Here is a 22,657-nt window from a genome sequence, read left to right on the forward strand (position 1 = left end):
ACACACGGGGGAGCGGGTCACACACACACACACACGGGGGAGCGGGTCACACACACACAGGGGAGCCGGTCACACACACACGGGGGAGCGGGTCACACACACACAGGGGAGAGTGGGTCACACACACACACACACACACAGGGGAGAGTGGGTCACACACACACAGGGGAGAGTGGGTCACACACACACATGGGGGAGAGTGGGTCACACACACACACGGGGGAGAGTGGGTCACACACACACATGGGGGAGAGTGGGTCACACACACACGGGGGAGAGTGGGTCACACACACACACACGGGGGAGAGTGGGTCACACACACACACGGGGGAGAGTGGGTCACACACACACATGGGGGAGAGTGGGTCACACACACACGGGGGGAGTGGGTCACACACACACGGCGGAGAGTGGGTCACACACACACAGACGGGGGAGAGTGGGTCACACACACAGATGGGGGAGAGTGGGTCACACACACAGACGGGGGAGAGTGGGTCACACACAGACAGGGGAGAGTGGGTCACACACACAGACGGGGGAGAGTGGGTCACACACAGAGACGGGGGAGAGTGGGTCACACACACAGATGGGAGAGAGTGGGTCACACACACAGACGGGGGAGAGTGGGTCACACACACACACACACAGACGGGGGAGAGTGGGTCACACACACACACACACACGGGGGGGGGGGGGGGGGAGTTGGTCACACACACACACGAGGGAGAGTTCTAATACCTAATATAATGCTGAATATAATGCTAATATAATGCCGTATAATGCCTAATTCCATTCACATTAAATTGACTGATCAAATTTTTTATCTTTGATGGTAGAGAACATGACGAATGTATGTGTTTCTGGCATGCAAGAGGGTTCTGGTGCTAAATATTTTGTCATATAACTAAAATTTGCTATTGCACTACTTTTCATCGAGAAATGGACTTTATGTCGCAGTGGTACGATTCTAAGCCTTGTTCGCCCCGTTGTTAACAACTGTGACATACAATCGAAATTTTGAATACATTTCATCATTGATCCACTGACCAACATTAGAATTTAAAAATATATACTTGTCCAATAAAAATTGATCATTTCTTTCTTCAGCCATGTGTCCACAGAAGAAACAAAATTAATCAGAAGCTGCTTTTTGAAGGTGAAAAGGGCGACCTCTTGGAACAGAGGATCAAAAAGAAGCACGATTAAGAAGAATCAAGAGAATAAGGCAAGAAGAGGAGCAAGTGTGACTAACTGATTTTATGCATTTAGAGCACAAAACAGAAAAGCTCAGCAGAGATTTGGTCGTCAACAAATGGATGATGACAGGACGTCAAGGCAGACACAAAATTGGCTCCAGCATTAGAGAATGTGGCATTCAGTTCTGTACAGACAACTTGCTGTCTGTCTGGCAGGCCTCTAGTTGTTACATATCAATAGCAATTGTTACGTCAGACCTGGCCAGCATAAATGTCCTTAAAAAGACTTGGGCTAAAATCTCCCTCGGCCGATCCCACAAGAAAGTCATTGGGGCCACTAAATTTAATAGTAGTCATAGTATAGTCGACACGTCAGAATTTCTTTAGCAGTGATGCAGGTAATCAGACGACAACATATGTACTTCTGACAAACTTGACAACCCAGGGGCATTTAGTTCCACTCCTGTAGTAACAAGGCCAAGTCTTTAAGATGGTGCAAATTAAGTGTTGGACTAGATGTGCATATGTCTGTATCTAAAGTGTCTTAGAGGTGTTTTATGGCGTTAAGATCTGGAGATGTTGAAAGCCATGGTAAACTATAATTCGGTTATGCTGGAAGAAACCAGTCAGCACCTGATCCCAATGTGTGGTCGATCATGGGCATCCATGATGATGATAACACCTCCACGCCGCAGCAAAAATTAGACAATTACTGGTTTGATGACATCCTCATTGCACGGATTCGTCAGGGCAACGCGGTCATGGTTAGAGTGCCGATCGGTCCCCATAGACCAGCCCTTTCCCTGTTGTTTCTCTTTCTTTCTTTCTCTCTTTCTCTTTCTCTTTCACTCTCTCTCTCTTCTCTCTCTAACTATGTCGTGGCCCTGACTTTGTGAAGGTGAGGGTACACCATCCTCGATGTGGGGGATCTCTGGGTCGCTCCTGGGAGATCGACCGGCTGTCTCCATGCTGCGGGCTTGTTCGAGAGAACTGTCCGAGGTTATACAACAACAACAATAACAATAACAACAACCATTTGCTTTATATCTCTCTCACTCCTCTCCCAGTCCATTTGTTTTATACCTCTCCCATTCCTCTCCCAGTCCATTTGTTTTATACCTCTCCCATCTCCCCTTCTCCTGCCCTCCCCCCAAGCCCTCTCCCTCCCACAGATCTCCCGATGTCCCTGTTCTCTACTCTTGTACTTGTGTGCTTCCCTCTCTCACTCCATCTTATCTCCCGCTCCCTTTATTATATGTTTTATGTGTCCGTTTATGTTTTTGTGATTAATGGTTTGGGGGAAGGGGGAGAGCATCATATACATCCTCTTACACGAGCCTCGATCTTGCATACAAAAAACAAAACAAAACAGTGCTAGCAGACGGATCATTCGGCTTAACGTCCTTCTCAGGGCCAGCACACACATTGATGCATCTTTCTGCATGTTTTCATGCATGTTCTGCATGTTTAGAGTATTTATTTTTATTATTAATTTTATTTACAGCAGGAAATTCATTGTAAAAAGGCTCCAACCAAACAGACTATTTCTTTGTCCCCAAGTTCCCAATTTTTTATTTATCAGTCTGTGAACCTGCTGCCATCTGTCATTTAGCTCCTCAATGAGGCAAGATTACTGTATACAGTATAAATATACATTATTTATATATAGTATACATAATGAAATACGTGAAGTCATGCCCCTGCTCAACCCTTCAAGACCACACTTTGACAATGTCACCATGGCATGGTCAGTGCCAATGTAGCATACCCATTATAAGCACAGAGAGAGCTCTTAGTACATACAACTTCCAGGTAAATTTTTTAAATATTTTTTATAGTAGGAGTCCGAATTATAGTTGATATTAAAAAACAGCCCTTCTTAAGGCCATTTTTCCCTGCTGGAGCAAAGGACAATCATGGTTCCCTTTTTGAGACAATGTTTTTACAGCCGATGCCCTTCCTGACTTTAGTCACCTCTTACAACACAGGGATACGGTGTACCTATTCTAAATCGGGGCACACACTGGCACATTCATCCCAGCAAGCTGGTACTCAATTTGCCGACCTCGGAAGGATGAACAGGCTGAGTCAACCCCCCTGGCGTTAATTCAGCGATCGACCGGGATGCAGAACCCAGGATCCTAGGATCCCAAGCCGGCACCCTCACCGCTAAGCCAACACCAGACTTAGTTTTCATCGTGATATGTTGAACTATTAGATTCTGTTTCCATGTCTGCAGTGTGAGACAGAATCTCATCCATGTATCCATCTTCGATGAAACCATCGTCATCATCATTATTGGTGCCCAGCTGCTTGTTGTCGACTGGCCCGACCTGCCCACGGAGTACTCGGTGTTCAAATAATTTCCTGCGATGCCGGCGACGCAGGCCTTTGGCTGAGACGAGTACCAGCAAGGAAAGCATCAAGCAACAACCAGCAACAGCCACCAATGGTTTCCACGGCACACCTTCTGCAAGTCCTGTTCCATTTCCCTGCAAATCAGTTTAATTGATAATATGGCACAGGCCTCCACTTTCAATTAAAAATACAAAATAATGGCAAGCAAGGGTGGACATAAGCCCATGCACAATAAAGTACAATCAGTATTGCCATCTCGATTATACATTTGTCAGTTTTAAGCTTTTACAAAAAAACGGATCCGATTTTTCTGTTTGGAATTTGTGAACCATCTCGAAAAAGTGAATAATTTATACTTCATAGTTTTTCTGCTTATCGTCTAATATATAAAGCTCTTTCTAACCACTGATTCACTGATTGACTGAATAAGAAAGAAGAAAGAACCACCTTTGGAGGTCATTTTTCCCCGCAGAGCAGGGCACCATGGCCCCCTTTTTGAAGCAATGTTTTATGGCCAGATGTCCTTCCTGCCGCCAACCCTCTTAGTCGCTTCGCCAACCCTGTTGGTCGCCTCGCCAACCCTGTTGGTCGCCTCGCCAACCCTGTTAGTCGCCTCGCCAACCCTGTTAGTCGCCTCTTGCGACACACAGTGAATTGGTGCTCAATTTGCCGACCTTGGAAGGATGAGGCAGGCTGAGTCAACCCCCCTGGTGTTAATTCAGCGATCGACCGGGATTTGAACCTAGGATCCCAAGCTGGCACCCTAACCGCTAAGCCAACACCAGGTACCTTCTGGGTATTAATTTTGACTGACTGACTGATATTAATGTTTGGTACCTTCTGGGTGTTGTAGGAAGCTGAAATTTGGCGTGCTGACGGACATCAAAGCCGGTACACCGGGAAAAATCACAGAGCCGTCGCAAATCATCAGTAAATGAAAATTTATGTAAAAGGCGAAAAAAAAGCCTCAATTGATATCTAACTTTTGAAAATAGTAATTTCTATAGCTGTAAACGGTGACTGATACGTGACAATAAAGTCTGTAAATGAAAAAAAAGAAAAAGGGTCTGTAAGTGAAAATCTACGAATATGGTGGTCACCCTCCCCCCTAGCCTACTTGTAAATGTGTCTGTAAAAAAAACAAAAAACAAAAACCTTAATCAATGTCTAACATTGTAATTTAAATAACTGCAAACTGCTTTAAATAACTGCAAATAAAAATCTCAATGAAAATTTACGCAAAAACCGTAAACTCGTCCGTAAAATAAATAGTTAAATAAATAAAAAACCTAAATTGATATCTAGCAACAGGTCGATTATGCTTGCCTATTATCATAAAGCTTCTATTTATTATGTATCTATGTACGAAGCACGGTTTGTTATTGCTTAAACAACGTGTAAGCATACCCCACTAATATATATATATATATATATATATATAAGCCTGTGCTGGTGTTTCAAAGTTATGCTTGTTTATCAATGCTCTATCCTTTTAAATGAAGAGCATCAAGCAAGGAAGCAGTGCATAACATGTTTAAAGTCTTTCTTATGACTCAGCTACGGTTCAAACTGCTGACCTTCCAGATTCAGAGAAAATACGGTAACAACAATTATTACGTCACTGAGTCGAGTGATTACACACAACTGTGGTATAGAAATATACAAAGCCCACCGTCATTCTTCTTTATACTCTATGTGCGAGTCACTGATGGCGAAGGGTGAACCACACTCGAGATGGATAGCATTTGGAGTCACATATGACGAAGACTGATGTTTGAGCCTTGAGTTTGCTCTTGTTAAAACAAACGTCACAGTCCAAAGTCTGAGGGCGCGGCTATGATAAAGTGCATCTGCTACACTTGGCTTGTTTCGTGTTCTCTGGTCTGGCTGTTTTCCCATTGCAATTTGTCTCCACAACGGCCCGAATAACCCATTCCTGCAGTGGCTGTTTCTGGTGCTCTGACAGAAAACAAGGTCAGTGCTGACAAAGCAATCCCGGTTTGCCATTGCCTTCCTGGCAAGAGTCAGGGCAAGAATCTGGAATTTGTTCAGCTTGCCAGAGATAACATTCAGACCCTTCACAAAAGATACCTGGGATGTTTAACGTACACCAACTACTATCATACGAGACGCCCAGTTTAACATCTATCTGGGGGATGGTGCACACATTACTGCCTTGCTATGCACATTTTGTAGACAGGGAACTTTTCAAATGCACCGAAGACCATTGGGTTATGCACCAGGTAAAAGTCGCTTAGAGAGGGCTTGTGGGGCTGGGTGACAAACTCCACCAATCAGAGCCTGAAAAACCCTGAACAGCCACCACCCTCGGCGGGGGCCTTACAAGAAGGCTTGGATACTTGATTCTCTCTCTCTCTCTGCTCCCTCTCGGTGCACGTGTGCATGACTCTCTCTGCTCCCTCTCGGTGCATGTGTGCATGACTCTCTCTGCCTGCTGCTGGACTCTCAGGCCTCGGCACGTTTTCATGATGCTACCTCGTGGCCTGCCAGCCGGTTTCTTTCTGCGCACGTGTGCATGGCCCGGACTCTCCCCGCACATGTTCCTGGTGCTCGCTCAGCACGTGTTCACGACACTCCCTCTCTGCACGCACCTTTGCCTACACGTGTTCATGCTGGGGATCGCCTTTGCCTGTACGTGTTGGGGACTGCCATTAGCTGGCCTGGTGCTCGTCTGTGAGGTCAAGTCAAAGGTCGTCGCGAGGAGAAGCACCTGGGAACGTTGTAACCATTTTGGTAACAGGATCCCAATGTTTGTTTTCCCCTTACATCTTACTATAATTCATCAAATGTCTGTCCGTCTGTCTGTCCGTCCGTCCCTCTGTTCCCAGGTACCGCAAAAACGGCTGAACCAATCGCAACGAAATTTTGGGTGGGTATTCCTGGGACCCCCTGGAGTAAAATAGGCTATATTGTTTTTCCAATTTTCCAATTTCCAATTTTCCAGTTTTTCCAAACACGATGGAATAATATTTACCGACATGAACAGTGATGTGGCTTTTATTGAAACTTTACAAATACTGTTTAGATTTTGATGATTTGCGTGTGATATGATTTAAAGGATGTTTATATAAATCGTTTAAAATAAAGAAAAGCCTTCAATTTCTGATATTTTGCCCTTTCATTTGGGCCTCCCAATTGAAGCCCCGCCCATAGGGCGGGTACCGTTGCTAGTACTTGTAAATAAATCAAACTGTTAAACTTTTTTTTTCCAACTGTCCGTGAATGTCCTTTCCTTCATTGGTCCATCATTTTGCGCAGTTCGCACCCAGAGTAGCGATTGGCCTTAACAAAATTAGCATCAGCCCGGCGGGTACCAAACGGTTGCTCTGCCGTCCAAATTTCCATCCAGGAACAAGAGTGGTACACCACCGGAGGGTACGTTCCACGATTGGAACCGTCATGTGGTACAGGTAAATGGTGTCAGACAGTAAGGACCCTGTTATTTTGCAACGGACCAATTGGCATTCATAGTTGCTGGTTCGCCACCTGCCGAAGTACAAAGTTATCCATGCGCGGCAGCCTCAGGTCTGGTAAGTTCAGGAGGGAACGGAGGATAACCCCCTCATAGTACACCAGCACCCTGGGGCCCTAACAATATGTATATATATATACATATATATATATATTATATTGTTACGGTTCTCCGCCGCCCTTCTTCCACTTACCAAGGGGGGAATAATCCCCTTGTTCTTTCCGGGCTTGGCGGAACCGAGAGACTTGAAAAGCCTCTTCCGGGCAAAACGCAGGGTAGGGTTTCGGGACCAAGTCTCACTCGTACCTAAATCCCTGCACCACCACAGAAGCGAGGAAGCAAGCCTCGCACGAGCCATGTGTGATTTGGGTACACCGAGCGGATTGAGTACCATGTGGTCCGTGCAGTCTTAGTAGTGGAACCCGATTCGAGCAGTTCTATTCGTACCACGCTTAGCCAATGAGGAAATCACAGGAACGATCGAATGGAAAAGGAAGAACACAGGTTTAATTATGATTCCCACACGTATATACAGTGATCGGGACGCAGAGACACAGAGCAGCACTTAAACAGTCTTTTCTTACTTCCCAGACTCGGGCCCGTCACACACACAGGGAATTGCAGGCAGGTTGATGTTCCGCCCAGAAGCGTCGACGTGGTCGTCCAGGAATGGCCCCGTCCGTCTCTCCACGGTCCCAGCACGTCCCGCGAAGATGGTAAGCAGGCGGTGGAAGGAATCTCGTAGCGCGTCTCCCGAACAAAAGCAGCCGATGAGGTAGAACGGAAAATACGTGTCTCTCAGCGCGGCTGGCAGTTACACAGCCGTTATCACTCGTGTGACTTAATGCACTGTACGCGGCTCGGCCTCCAGCTCAACTGAGCGTCACTAGATAATAGCACGTATTCCGGTTCATGCGCGTTTTCCTCCACTCGCGTATCTCTCAATTCCTGCTCATCAACGAGTCCTCTCATCAGTCCTTCAGTTCATCAGCCCGTCCTCCCGCGCTAGTCCTCCTGGGGGCTTTGCGCGATGGGTTATATAGATACGCCCCGAACCTTATTGAACCCTCTCAAACCTTCCAACCACGCCCTGTGACGTCGTGCTGCCACCACAACCTCTGAGCCCTGATTGGCAGCTCGTGCTTACCGTCAGCTCCTCTGCCGCCCCTCATTCGGCTCCGCCCCGACCCTCCTAGGCCTGCCTCGTGTTAATTCGCCCAAAATGAACCACAGTCAGCGCAAAGGGGCATGAGGCTAGGGAGGCGGGATAGTCAATAGAAGTAGGACCTATTCTCCTTACTCTACTCAACGCAGAACTAACATAGGAAAAGGACTAAGCTCACAAATACGAAGAAATAACTACCCTATCGCGAGGCTACATGTTGCTTGTGTGACTAACTATGAGGGGGAAATTTTAACCTTTATTATACTGACTGTACAAAACTCAAAACCGCAACAATATATATATACATACATACATACATACATAATACATACATACATACATACATACATACAGTCACGTGAAAAAGTAAGTACACCCATGTAAAGTTTTGACTTTTTCAACATATTTCAACATACAGCTATTTGATCTTCATTTCAACAATATTGATAGATAAAGGTGATATAATATAACAAATATCATGAAGCATTTACATTGTGTAGTCCATTGTATAATTTAAATAAACATAAATTCAAATTTCGCATGTGGAAAAACTTAGTACACCCCTACTTTTATCACTACTTCAAATACCTAAAATTAGAATCAGGTGCACCAGCTCAGGTGCAAATGATTAGAACATCGTTAGAGAGGATCTTGGAGGAACCTGTCTTATTTAAACCTCAGACATTTAATTTGGTTTGCTCTTTGTTGTTGAAGTGTGCGGCGTCACCATGCTGAGATCAAAAGAGCTCTCTGAGGCCTTCAAAAAGAAGGTTATAGATGCCTACGAGTCTGGGAAGGGATTTAAAAAGATCTCCAAACAATTTGAAATCAATCATATGATTGTCCGGAAGATCATCTACAAGTGTAGAAGATTCCAAACAACTGCCAACTTGTTCAGGCCAGGCCGCCCCAGCAAGTTCAGCCCAAGAGCAGACCGCAAGATGCTGAAAGAAGTCTCTAAGAACCCCGGAATGTCATCACGGGACCTACAGGTAGCTCTTGCCACTGTTGATGTCAAAGTGCACGAGTCTACCATTAGAAAGAGGCTGCACAAATTTGATCTACATGGGAGGTGTGCCAGGAGAAAACCTTTGCTGTCCAGAAAGAACATCAGCGCAAGACTAAACTTTGCCAATGAACACCGAGGCAAAGACCAGCACTTCTGGGACAATGTGCTCTGGACAGATGAGTCAAAGGTAGAGCTATTTGGCCACAGTACCAGAAGACATGTTTGGCGAAAACCAAAGACAGCATTTGACCACAAGAACCTGATACCAACTGTAAAGCATGGTGGTGGAAATATTATGGTTTGGGGCAGCTTTGCTGCATCAGGGCCTGGGCAGCTCACCATCATATAATCCACTATGAATTCTTCATTGTACCAGAGGGTGCTTGAGGATAATGTGAGGCCATCTGTCGGAAAGTTGAAGCTCAACCGAAGGTGGACCTTGCAACATGACAATGACCCTAAACATACCAGTACATCCACCAAGGAATGGCTGAAAAGAAAGAAATGGAGCGTTCTGCAATGGCCAAGTCAAAGCCTGGATCTAAATCACATCGAGATGTTGTGGGGGGATTTGAAACGAGCTGTGCATGCAAGAAACCCCTCAAACATCGCACAGCTGAAAGAATTCTGCATGGAGGAGTGGGAAAAAATTTCTCCCAGTCGATGTCAGAGACTGGTAGACAGTTATAAGAAACGCCTCCTTGAGGTTGTTTCTGCCAAAGGGGGCAATACCACCTATTAGAGCCAAGGGTGTACTTACCTTTTCTACATGCGAAATTTGCATTTATGTTTATTTAAATGATACAATGGACTACAAAATGTAAATGTTTCATGATATTTGTTATATTATATCACCTTTATCTGTCAATATTGTTGAAAAGAAGATCAAATAGCTGTATGTTGAAATATGTTGAAAAAGTCAAAACTTTACATCGAGTGTACTTACTTTTTCACGTGACTGTACATACATACATACATACATATATAAAAATTATATATATATATATATACATACATATATATATACATATACATGTCTTTGCCTTCCGTGTCCATGAACCGAACCAGCTTTAACTCCTGAGGTGATCTCCAATTTGGCGGTTATGACACGCACGGGATGGAAGAAACACGAAGCGTTTAACTTCACGAACACATGGGTTTATTCCAAAACCCAACCAAGAACACGACAATGAAAATGTAACAATGATGGTTTACAAGAAAATAAGGCACGGAATGAAAATGAAAATAAAGCTGAGGTAAAATGCTATGGTGAGGTACGTTCATACAGACATAGACACAAACACAGGGTAAGGTAGGAAAATAAAAGTCCCTCTCCAGCACTTTGCTGGTCCAAAATGGACCCTTTGGAAGGTTGGCCGTTGTAGAAGTCCGGAGCCACCCGGGCAGGAAGCTCGGCAAAATGACGACGACGTCGAACGCTGTGTGCCAAAGACGCTCAGTATCGAGGCTGGTGGCAAGCACGTAGATGGCCCTCTTTCTTTTCTCCTCCCATTTTGAGAAGGACAGCGTGGCCTTCACCTCCCTGGTGAGCCCAGCAGTCAAAGCTCCCTCACGATCGCCACACAAAAACGCTCTTTTGCAGGATGCACAAAATGGCCAAGCTCCTTGGAACCAATCGTGAAGCTTCTCTTTCCGTCAGAACCAACACTGAAGCTGCTTCTTTGAGCTCGCCTGGCGCTCTGCCCACATCACCCGGATGCGTCACTTGGGGGGGGGGGGGGGGAGAAGGGGCGTGTCTTTGCCTTCCGTGTCCATGGAGCGTGAGTAATGGCCGGCTGATGTTATGCTTGACCGGCTGTTGTTATAAACGTTAAGGATGGCTACAGAGGTTATCACACAAACAGGGGAAACTAGCCTTAAACCCTACGTCTACTTAACACATCATCATCCCTCATATGATGAACATTAAAACACAACCTTAAGCTACATTTTCCCTACTTCATACATCGAAATTCTCCTACACGTCACACGGTCCATACTATTTCCCGTGCAATCCTACCTTTCCTACGGTATTCTCTTACCTACCCCCATAAACGTAACAATATGTACAGACATGGCCAAACATATTGGCACCCTTGCACTTTAAAAAAATAATGCGCCATTTCTTCCAGAAAATTGTTGACATTTTAAAATATTTTGGTATCCACTATGTATTTCTTTGGTTTGCAGTGGAACAAAACAAAAAAAGCTGAAAAAATGACTAAATCTTAGCTTATTCCACACAGAAATCCTAAAATGGCCCGGACAATATTATTGGCACCTTTTGGAAGTTGTTAGAAATAATTAGATTTCAAGCAGGTGATTCTCCTTTACTTTGGAATTGAACTCACCTGTGGTGATTTGCAGGTGCCTGCGATCTAAAAAAAAATCACTCTTCAACCAGTTTGAATGGAGAAAAGGAGTCATTCTGCTGTTTTGTGTCACTGTGTGTACCGCAATGAGCATGGAGAAAAGAAAGAAAACCAGATAATTGTCTGAGGTCAGACACAAGATTGTAGCCACGCATGGACAATCTCAAGGCTACAAGTCCATCTCCAGAGACCTTGATGTTCCTGTGTCCACCATATGCAATGTTATCAGGAAGTTTAAGGCCCTTGGCACTGTAGCCAACCTCACTGGACATGGCCGCAAGAGAAAACTTGATCGAAGATTGCAGCGAAGGATTGTTCGAATGGTGGAGAAAGCACCTCGATCAACTACCAAACAGATTCAAGGTGACCTTCAGACACAAGGTACGACAGTTTCAACTCGCACCATCCATCACCAACTCAATGAAATGGTGTTCTATGGTCGGAGCCCACTGCTGAGAAAGAGACAAAAGAAAGCCCGACTGGAGTTTGCCAAAACACACCTGAACAAGCCAAAATCCTTCCTGGAGAATGTCCTGTGGACAGATGAGACCAAATTAGAGCTCTTTTGTAAAGCACATAATCTCTATGTTTGCAGAAAACAAAATGAAGCCTTCAAAGAAAAGAACACCTTCCCTACATTCAAACATGGAGGAGGTTCATTGATGTTTTGGGGTTGCTGTGCTACCTCAGGCACTGCTTGCATTGAACATGTGTATGGCATCATGAAATCAGGAGATTACCAAGGCATTTTGGAGTGCAATGTTCAACCCAGTGTCAGAAAGCTCGGTCCCTGTCGAAGGTCATGGGTCTTGCAACAGGACAATGACCCCAAACACACTTCAAAAAGCACCCAGGAATGGTTCAGGACAAAACACAGAACTGTTCTGAAGTAGCCAGCAATGAGTCCAGATCTAAATCCGATTCAACACCTGTGGGGAGATCTGAAAACAGCAGTTGGGAGAAGGCACCCTTCAAATCTGGGAGAACTGGAGCAGTTTGTACAAGACGATTGGGCCAAACTACCAGTAGAGAGGTGTAGGAAGCTCAGTCATGGCTATAGGAAGCGCTTGACTGCAGTTATTTTGTCCAAAGTCTGTGCTACCAAATATTAAGTCGAGGGTGTCAATAATTTTGTCAATGCCATTTCTTTTTATTTTCTTATTTGAAAGGATATATTAAGTTCTGAATCAAAAACAAAGGTTCTGTAATATTAACAGTAAAACAAAGAATTGTGGAGACCAAATACTTTTGTCAATTTCAACTTATTTTTCGAGAAAATTGTGAGTTATTTGAAAAGAGTGCAAGGGTGCCAATATTTTTGGCCATGACTAAAATCCCTCTGCCAGCACTGCATCAGAACGGCAGTTGTGAGTTAATATATGGATGGCACTAAACTTCTTCTTCGTTCGTATGCAGCACAAGGCTGCATCATTTGCTGAGGTGTATCTGTGCCGCTGATGCAGTGCTCCCTGCTGGTTAGGACAGGAAATAGCTAGTTCAGGGTGACAACGAATGCTGGCAGACGCTTAACATCTATTATATGTGAGGGTCATCATTAGCCAATGATGAATTACCGTACCTGTGAAAATCTGGGATGACAGATTAATAGCTGTGTCTAGATTTGAACCCAGGCTTGACAGCTCAGAAGCGAATGTGTATACCTCGAGGAGTCTGGCGCTGGCAGGTTGGGCTAAATTTGAGGTACACACTTTTTTAGCCCTGTATTGTAATCAATTAAATTTGAGGTACAATTAGGTATTGCAATCACTTCTGTGTGTATGTCTGTCTGTCCGGGCCGTAACTTTTTACCATTTGAGCTAATGTCATCAAATTTTTACCAAACCATTGTTATGATAATACGGAGAAGGCAATTTAATAATTTTGTCAAAAGGTCAAATGCCAGCATCACATTCAATCATCAATTTTTATTATCACATAAAAATCATCAATTTATCTTATTTATTTGCCATTTTTCTGTTCTTATCCCTGCAATATTTGTAAATTGACTGTAATTCAGCCCATGGCTGCAAAAGTATTTTTGTAATAAACTGATTATTCATTGATTGATTGGTCCAATTGACCTGAAAATTCAATTTGCCATTTGAGTTTTGTCATCAAATTTTCAAGAAAGCATTATTTTGATAATTGTGTCACAAGGTCAAAGGTCAGCATGACATAAAATCATCAATTTTCATCCGATTGACCTGAAATTTAATTTTTTTTGTATATTTGGACACTGAATTGGTTCACCAATCAAAAGTAAGTAGCAGTTTGTTTTTAGCCGCGTCGCAGACACTGCTCATAGAGTGCCCTCTGCTGTTGTTGTTGTTGTTGTTCTTCTTCTTCTTGTTCTTCTTGTTCTTGCAGAGAAGACAAAACCTCAAAGCTCCACCCATTCTGGGAGAGCCTTCATATAAACAAATATCCACCATTTTATTAACTCGCATAGCTTTGAGGCCTGTTTTGTAGGCCCGTGGTGTCTTCCTCTCTCACACAGTTTTATTTCAAATCAAATTCGATATATCATTTCATTTTTTACAGTCGCTAACATAGTTTTAGACTCGGTTGAAAAAAAACGGGAAGAAAATCCGATGAAAGTTGCCCTTTATAGAACGAAATGAATTCTCAAAGGCCTGTAACTTCAAGTCCATTGAGATTTTTTTTTTTTAAATCGCGGCATGGTCAGTCATACACCGCCCGAAATAACAGACGGGAAAATGCCGAGATATATTAAAAATTCGTCCATTTGATGACAATCGTCACAATGAAATATTTAACTTATACGTCGTCACAATAATGTGGAGAGAGGAGCATAGCTTCGTTCACGTGTCGCCACACACGGGAAATTGCCGAGATATATATATTTTAAATCGCGGCATGGTCAGTCATACACCGCCTGAAATAACAGACGGGAAAATGCCGAGATATATTAAAAATTCGTCGCCACACACGGGAAATTGCAGAGATATATTTTCACTTTGCACAAAAATAACATCAAGTAATCGAATCAATAGGAATGTCCTGTGCCTATAACATCGACGTTATAGGCACAGCTGCATCTGGGCATTGTGTAACATCGACGCGGCTTTTGTTTTAATTAAAACTTTTTGTACTTGTTTTTAGATGTAAAGCTCAAATGTTTTAAAAAACTGTTTTCGTTAATTTCAGTATACAGAAGAAGACGACTGAAAACAAACAGACGCGGACAGGCTTTGCGTTTTTAGATGCTTTCTAGTTTTAATTCGTTTTTGACAGTGGGGTTTAGGGGGAGCGGGCCGGGTGCACCCCCTGGATCCACCCCCGGCCTGGTAAGCAGTCTATAACATGACAACCAATCCGACCTATTGACACAACACAACAAAATACAGCGCAAAATTCACCATCTATAATTCTATATATTAAAGTAGCGGCAGTTTTCTGTCCGTCTGTCTGTCACGAAACGTCATCACGTCTATGATGTCATTACGGCATACGACGGCGTATGACAGCCGAGTAGGGTTGATTTCACCGACCGCCATTTTAATGTATACTGGAATAAAATACCCGTGGCTTCGCTTACGGAAATACCAATCTTTGCTGCGATGGATAATCTGTGGGGGAAGAAAAATAAAACGATTCCTGGGAGGCTACACAATTTCCCGTCTGTGGCGAAACGTGAACGAAGCTCCACCCCTCTCGCCATATTGTTGACTTTTTATTGCGACGACGTCTAAATGAAACACTTCATCGTGCCGACTGTCATCACGGAGGTATATAATAAACCTGGAGAGCCAATGATGGCTGTCGGCTGAAGCTAGCGGAAGTTGCTTGGCGGCCATATTGGGAAGCCGATTGTGTCTGCGTCCGTGTTTGATCTCACAATCAGCTGATCTCACAATTTCTGATTCATTTTGGATGCTTACCGACTGTAAGGAGTCTTATTTGTGAACGCGCTGTTTCAAAATACCACAGTGTGTTGCATTTGACTGCACAAATACCTCAGGGAAGGCCTCCACATGCACATTTCACAAGTAAGTGACAAACCGCGATCGCGGGTGTTCTGCTTTTTCAGTTTTTGGCGTGGTCACGGTGGTGGGGCTAGGTAATTAAGTTTCAATGAAGTTTCAATGAAGTTTGAACACTGTGTTTGAATTTGATGATGTTAGACCATGCGCAGGGTGTGCAATACGACACAGATCTCAAATATAACTGTATTGTGTATTCACTAGGGCTATGTGAGTATGTCAGACTGATGTCTGATTGACTCATTCATTGATTCAGATTGAAGTATCGAGATTGACTCGTCAGCTCGTGATCATTGTCAAGTGATTTAATTTGTGATGAGCTTAACTTAATTGTCCAGTCTACTACTGTCAGGGTTTCCATGCCCTCCTGTGTCACTCGTGAGCAGAAAGAGCAAATGGGGGTTACTTGTGGAAGGTACGAAAGTCCGACACATGGCAAACATTAGCAGATGAAGTTGTATTTAACTATACATATGAAACTCAAAATATTATTTTGATATGGAGTCGTTTTGACTCGGATGTTTTGACTGCCCTCTGAGGTTTTGACCCGCAACCACATTTTGTGACCACAATGTATTTTGTTTCAAGGTTTCCAAAGGATAAGGACTTGTGCTCTCGATGGACATCTGCCCTGAGAAGGGAGTCCTTCTACCCCACCCCAGGCACCACAGTTCTGTGCAGTGATCACTTCAATGAGAGTGACTTCGACAGGACTGGTCAAACCGTCCGACTGAAGCCGAAGTACTCGAAGTACTCGATGCATGTCACATGCTTAAACTTGCAAGAAACTGTCTTGGATCCATGAAAATGATGGAGGATGGCAACAAAAAAGTCATCGCGTGGAAATACATCCAGGCACTCTTTGATCTGCAGAAGAGGGAAGGCTTGCATCTGGGAAATAAGCTGTCCCGGAAACACATCGAGTGGAAGAGCAATGTCATGAAGGTGGACACAGCCGCTCAGACATTGAGCACTAGTGTGGCAGATGCAATTCGGTTTTGCAGGGACACTTTGCAACTATCAGAATTTCAGGGCAGTGAGGCTACCTGCCAATACATTGAAACATTGGACAAACTGTTTGACATTCTAAATTCTCGCAATCCATTGGCACGAAACTACAAGGCACCACTCATGACATCACGAGAAGGACTTTTCCTGCCATTCCTGGATACTGCCTACAGTTACTTGTCCAACATCAAAAACATGAATGGTCAAGTTATGACCAATACGCGTTTGAAAACCCCCTTCATTGGTTTCATGATCTGCATAGAGAGTGTCACAATTTTGTATTTCACATATGTCAAACCTGCCTCATCTCCCCTGCGATACCTGCTCACGTACAAAATGAGCCAAGACCACATTGAACTTTTCTTTGGAGCGGTCCGCATTGCATGTGGAAGTGGGAATAACCCAACGGCCCGGCAGTTTGTTGCCGCATATAAGCGCCTCTTGATGCGACATGACATCAAGTCTGCAAGTGGGTTGCCCTTTGTCTGATATGGCGAGTTCACCAACACTTCATGTAAATATTTAAACTGTAAAAGATGTGTTGCATGAGATGTCTATATCTCCGCTCCATTATTCATGTAACAATTACCATGTCCTGCTGAACGTTCCATTGCAACATGTAAGTCTTGTATGTTATGAATAGCAAAAACTTCCGAAACCCAAGAATTGTGTGGGTTAACTACATGACAGCGTTTCATGTCATTTATGTGACTGGTTTCTAACATCTCGGTAATAGAAACATACACATCTTAGTTACAATATAATGACTGAATTAAGTAACATCATATAACATGACAACACTTCCCCCCTCCCCCCCCCCCCCCCTTCCCATGCCTCCTCCCCCCAAGCCCTCTCCCTTCCACACATCTCCCTGCTCTCAAATGTTGTGTTTGTGTGCTTCCCCTTCTCTCCCCATCTTGTTTTCCGCTCCCGCTTTTTATATATTTTGTTTGTCTGGTTGATTTGTTTGTGAAGTAAATGTTAGCTCTTTCACGAGCCTCGATTCAGTATACAAAAAAACCAAAAAAAAAAAAAACACATCAGATCTTTATATTGAGGAATATTATAGAACAAGCCAAAGAATGGCAAACGACGATGTACCTCAATTTTATAGATTTCTAGAAAGCTTTCGACTCCTTGCCCAGAGAATGTCTGGGTCATAATGAAGAAATACAGCATACCTGGAAAATTAGTGAACCTTGTAAAAGCCCTTTACCAAGACTTTCAATGTGCGGTCGTCGACCAAGGTGAAACAACAGAATGGTTCAACGTGAAGACAGGAGTTAAACAGGGGTGTAACATGTCAGGATTCTTATTCCTACTAGTGGGTGATTGGGTCATGAGAAGAACGATAAAGAACACCGAGCGGTAATTTTGGGCACTTTTTTTTCAAACAAGCTCTAAACCATTGGATTCCCCAGGAAAAATGCGTCTAGGATCAACTTCAAACTTAATGAACACCATTTCCTTAAAGAACGGGATTCTGAGCCCGAATATCAGTTCAAATATTAGTATTCTATATTAATTAAATAGTCGGCGGTCCTAAAATTCGCTCCAGCTGCATCATCAGTGCGCCACGCCTTTGCTTTGACAGGCTTTGTTTACAAAACGATCGGCTTCCCAATATGGCCGCCAGACTATTTCCGGTGGCTTCACGGCGGCTAATGCTGCGAGGTGGCCAATTGGCTCTCCATATTATATACCTCCGTGACTGTCATCAAATGGCAAAGTCATTGGAGGAAAAAGTCCTATGGGCGGTGTATACATCCTTTTGTCCGACGAAAATCAAAATGTCGATTTTCGTCAGCATACATTTAATGACATTTTCCAGACTACTGGAAGGTCAGCAAAATGACATTTTTTAAATTTAAGATTTCAAATAAAGTTTTTTAAACGGTACGTGCACATAACTTATCAAATCAGAATGAAGAACTATCTCAGCAATTTCCCGCCTGTGTTATTTGGGCGGTGTATGATCTACTGTGCTGCGAATTTTTAATATGTCTTGGCAATTTCCCGTCTGTGTTATTTGGGCGGTATATGATATACTAACGCGCGGTGCTGCGCGCGCTAAGGCTTACGAAAGGAGCAAGCGGACAACGCGGTTCATACAAAAGAGTCTTTATTCAAAGCACTCAAACTGCAGCACTGAGCTGCTCGGGGCTGCGCGCCCCATGTATATCCTGAGGCCACGCCTCTCTTCCCGGCGTGGCCCACCCCACTTGGTGTGCGGGGTGATGTCACCACGTCAGTGCTTTCGTGTCCGCCACACGCGCCCCCCCCAGAATCCCCGCGCACCTGAAGGGTCAGTTTGCGGGGCAAACGGATGACCCGGCCGAAGCGCCCCCTGGCGACTGGCGGCGTCCGGGATGCAGGAATGCCATCTGGGATGCCTCCGGCTGCCGCTGGGATGGGTGCAGGACCGGGGGCGGCATAGCGGCAGGGCTGGGCGGTGCCGGGGGTCCGCCCGCAGTGGGGCGGCCCCGACGCGGGGGATGGGCCACTGGCGGTGGATGGTCCACGTCGAGGTGGGCCGGCTTGAGGCGGTCCACAGAAACGCGGTCAGGAGTACCGCCGATGTCCAGGGTGAAGTGCTTCACCCCGGTCTCCAGCATTTATTTGACATCCGACCTATTGACACAACACAACAAAATACAGCGCAAAATTCACCATCTATAATTCTATATATTAAAGTAGCGGCAGTTACTTACATACTCCATACATACCATCTATCTATAATTCCAGTAATCTCTGTGTGTATGTTTGTATGTTTGTATGTTTGTATGTTTGTCTGTGACCGCTGTTTCTCGACAAGCACGGGTCCGATATACTTTAAACTTGCCAGGTATATTGCTGGGGACCCGAGGATGTGCCTTTTCAAGGTTTCATATTAATCGGAGAAGTAGTTACCGAGCTATGTCCAAAAAACGATTCAACCAATCAGAGAGCAGCGAGCTATCACGTGTGCCGAACGTGGCGAACAGACTCTGCCTCGGACGGCACATTTGAGAGCGTATTCATTTATTTCACGTTGGAAAACTGTGTTGCCGTTAAACTATGTTTTAAAACTAATTAAAACTAATTTGCGATTCATTCGCTTTCCTGCGCGTTTGTGCACGCGATGGCGATTTCTTTACCAAACTCCGCAAGCCGTTCGCTTTGGACCAAACCATTTCATGTAAATAGAGGGGGGGGATTGTCACCGTACTCGCAAGCCGTTCGCTTTGGACCAAACCATTTCATGTAAATAGAGGGGGGGGGATTGTCACCGTACTCGCAAGCCGTTCGCTTTGGACCAAACCATTTCATGTAAATAGAGGGGGGGGGGGGGGATTGTCACCGTACTCGCAAGCCGTTCGCTTTGGCTTTGCGAATGAACCAAACCATTTCATGTAAATAGAGGGGGGGGATATAATTTTAGATATATATATAGTACGGGCATGCCCTAGTACATACAAAGTTACTTACATACAACAGAAAGGCCCGTCGTACGGGGGCCGCAGTGGTGTCTGGTGGGCATCGTGGCAGACGAAGACGTACTCCGCCGTGCGAAGCTCCGGGGCGACGTGCGTCGGTGGGTGCCCGTGGCGTGCCGTTGGCACCGGGGCGAACCTCTGGGCGGTCTCCTGCAGAGCGGAGCACCCGGCACCTGCAGGTGCCGCCGTCCGGCACGACCGGACCATGGTGCCATGGAGTCGGGGAGGAACTCGCCTGGCACCCGCAGCGGTTGCCCGAAAACCAACTCCGCCGCGGATGCGCGCAGGTCATCCTTGGGCGCCGTCCGGAGGCCCAGCAGGACCCAGGGGAGCCTGTCGACCCAGCCGCCGTCGCGGAGGGTGGCCCGGAGCGCAGCCTTCAATGAGCGGTGGAATCGCTCGCACAGGCCGTTAGCCTGGGGGTGGTAGGCCGTGGTTCGGTGCAGCCGGACCCCGAGCCCCCGCGCAACCGCCCCCCAGAGCTCCGAGGTGAACTGGGGGCCGCGGTCGGACGAGATGTCTGAGGGGGCACCGAACCGGGCGACCCAGGTGGCGATGAACGCCTGCGCGACGGCCGCTGCCGTCGTCGACGCCAAGGGCACGGCCTCCAGCCACCGGGTGGTGCGGGCCACCATGGTGAGGACGTGGGTGAAACCCCGCGAGGGGGGCAGAGGTCCCACCAGGTCCACGTGGACGTGGTCAAACCGGCGTTCCGGCACCGTAAACGGGGCCAATGGGGCCTGGGTGTGCCGGTGCACCTTGGCGCGCTGGCACGCGAGGCACGTCCTGGCCCAGCCGCGGACGGCCTTCCGGAGGCCATGCCAGACGAATTTGTCGGCGATCAACCTCTGGGAGGCCCTCGTGCCCGGGTGGGACAGGCCGTGGATGGCATCAAACACCTGGCGCTGCCAGCTCGCGGGGCACGATGGGGCGAGGCCGCCCGAGGGAGACGTCGCACAAGAGGGCCGCGCCCGCACCGTCGAACGGCACCTCGGTGACGCGGAGGCCCGTGACGGCGGTCCGCAAGGCCTGGAGGTCGGGGTCAGCGGCCTGGTCCGCTGCCATCCGGGCATAGTCAATGCCGAGGTGGACTGCGTGGGTTACGGCCCGGGAAAGGCAATCCGCCACCGGGTTATCCTTCCCCGCGACGTGCCGGATGTACGTCGTGTACTCGACACGGCCGAGAGGTGACGCTGCTGCCAGGCCGACCACGGCTCAGTGACCTTGCCCATCGCAAAGACCAGCGGCTTGTGGTCGACGAAGGCCGTGAACGCACGGCCCTTGAGCAGATGGTGGAAGTGCCTGACCGCCAAGTGAAGCCCGAGCAACTCGCGGTCGATGGTACTCTAACGGCGTTCGGGCGGGCGAAGCTGCCGGCTAAAGAACGCCAGCGGTTGCCAAGCTCCACGCACCCATTGCTCGTGCACCGCGCCCACCGCGTAGTCCGAGGCGTCGTTGGTGAGGGCGATCGGTGCATCGGGCACCGGGTGCGCGAGCATGGTGGCGTTAGCCAAGGCGAGCTTCGCGCCCGTGAACGCCGCGTCCATCTGCTCGGTCCAGGTAACGTCACCTTTGCCCGGCTTACCTCGGAGAGCTTCGTGCAGGGGGCGCAGGAGCTGGGCGATACGGGGCAGGAACCGATGGTAAAGGTTCACCATGCCCAGGAACTCCTGCAGCCCCCTGATCGCGCGGTGGCGCGGAAACCCCTTCACCGCCTCCACCTTGGCCGGCAGGGGGACGGCTCCGTGCCTGGTGATGCGGTGCCCCAAAAAATCGATTTTGGCGACGCCGAACCGGCACTTTGCGGGGTTCACAATCAGGCCATGCTGGCCCAGGCGTTCAAAGAGCGTGCGGAGGTGGTGTAGGTGCTCTTCGCGGGACGCGCTGGCGACGAGGATATCGTCCAGGTAGACGTATACAAAATCCAAGTCGCGCAGGACGCTGTCCATCAGCCGCTGGAACGCCTGAGCCGCATTCTTCAAACCGAAGGGCATCCGCAGGAATTCGAAGATTCCGAATGGCGTGATGACCGCCGTCTTCGGGATGTCCTCCGGCCTGACGGGGACCTGATGGTAGCCGCGTATGAGGTCCACCTTCGAGAAGAAGGACATGCCCGCTGAATGTGGGGGACGGGGTAGCGGTCGGGGGTGGTGGCGTCATTGAGACGGCGATAGTCCCCGCACGGTCGCCATCCCCCGCCGGGCTTTGGCACGATGTGCAGCGGTGATGCCCAAGCACTCTCCGAGCGCCGAACGATGCCGAGTCGCTCCAGGGTAGCGAACTCCGCTTTTGCTACCGCTAGCTTCGTCGGCTCGAGGCGGCGTGCCCCCGCGTAGACCGGTGGCCCGACGGTGGGGATGTGATGGGCCACCCCGTGCTTGACGGCCCCCGCCGAGAAGGTGGGCCGGGTGAGGGCCGGGAAGCTGGTGAGGAGGCGGGTGAATTCATCCGCTGCCGGAAGCATTCAGATCAACGTGGCCGGAACCGAACCATTCGGCAAGCCGCTTGGCAAGCCGCTCGGTGAGCCGCTCAGTGAGCTGCTCGACGAGCTGGGCAGCGCACAAGCGAGTGAG

General features: G+C 47.0%; 1 protein-coding gene and 1 long non-coding RNA gene across 6 annotated transcripts in view; one reads left to right on the forward strand and one right to left on the reverse strand.

Annotated features, from left to right (window-relative positions):
- Window positions 1-2,026: 2,026 nt before the first annotated feature.
- On the reverse strand, window positions 2,027-5,381 carry LOC144892434 (uncharacterized). Its single transcript, XR_013623646.1, has 2 exons — window positions 5,230-5,381; window positions 2,027-3,691 (listed from the first exon to the last, which is right to left on the reverse strand). It is a non-coding gene; the product is annotated as an uncharacterized LOC144892434 (long non-coding RNA).
- Window positions 5,382-5,926: 545 nt separating this feature from the next.
- LOC137430556 (angiopoietin-1 receptor) overlaps window positions 5,927-22,657 on the forward strand; it is a 352,893-nt gene continuing 336,162 nt past the window's right edge. For all 5 annotated transcript variants that reach the window (XM_078779299.1, XM_078779303.1, XM_078779309.1 and 2 more), the window contains exon 1: window positions 5,927-6,311. In XM_078779299.1, coding sequence (XP_078635425.1) covers window positions 5,996-6,311 — 316 coding nt within the window. In that variant the 5' untranslated portion in view covers window positions 5,927-5,995. The remainder of the gene's footprint in view (window positions 6,312-22,657) is intronic.

Source organism: Myxine glutinosa, chromosome 1, assembly GCF_964187855.1.
Source record: "Myxine glutinosa chromosome 1, kmMyxGlut1.1, whole genome shotgun sequence".
Lineage (NCBI taxonomy): Eukaryota > Metazoa > Chordata > Myxini > Myxiniformes > Myxinidae > Myxine > Myxine glutinosa.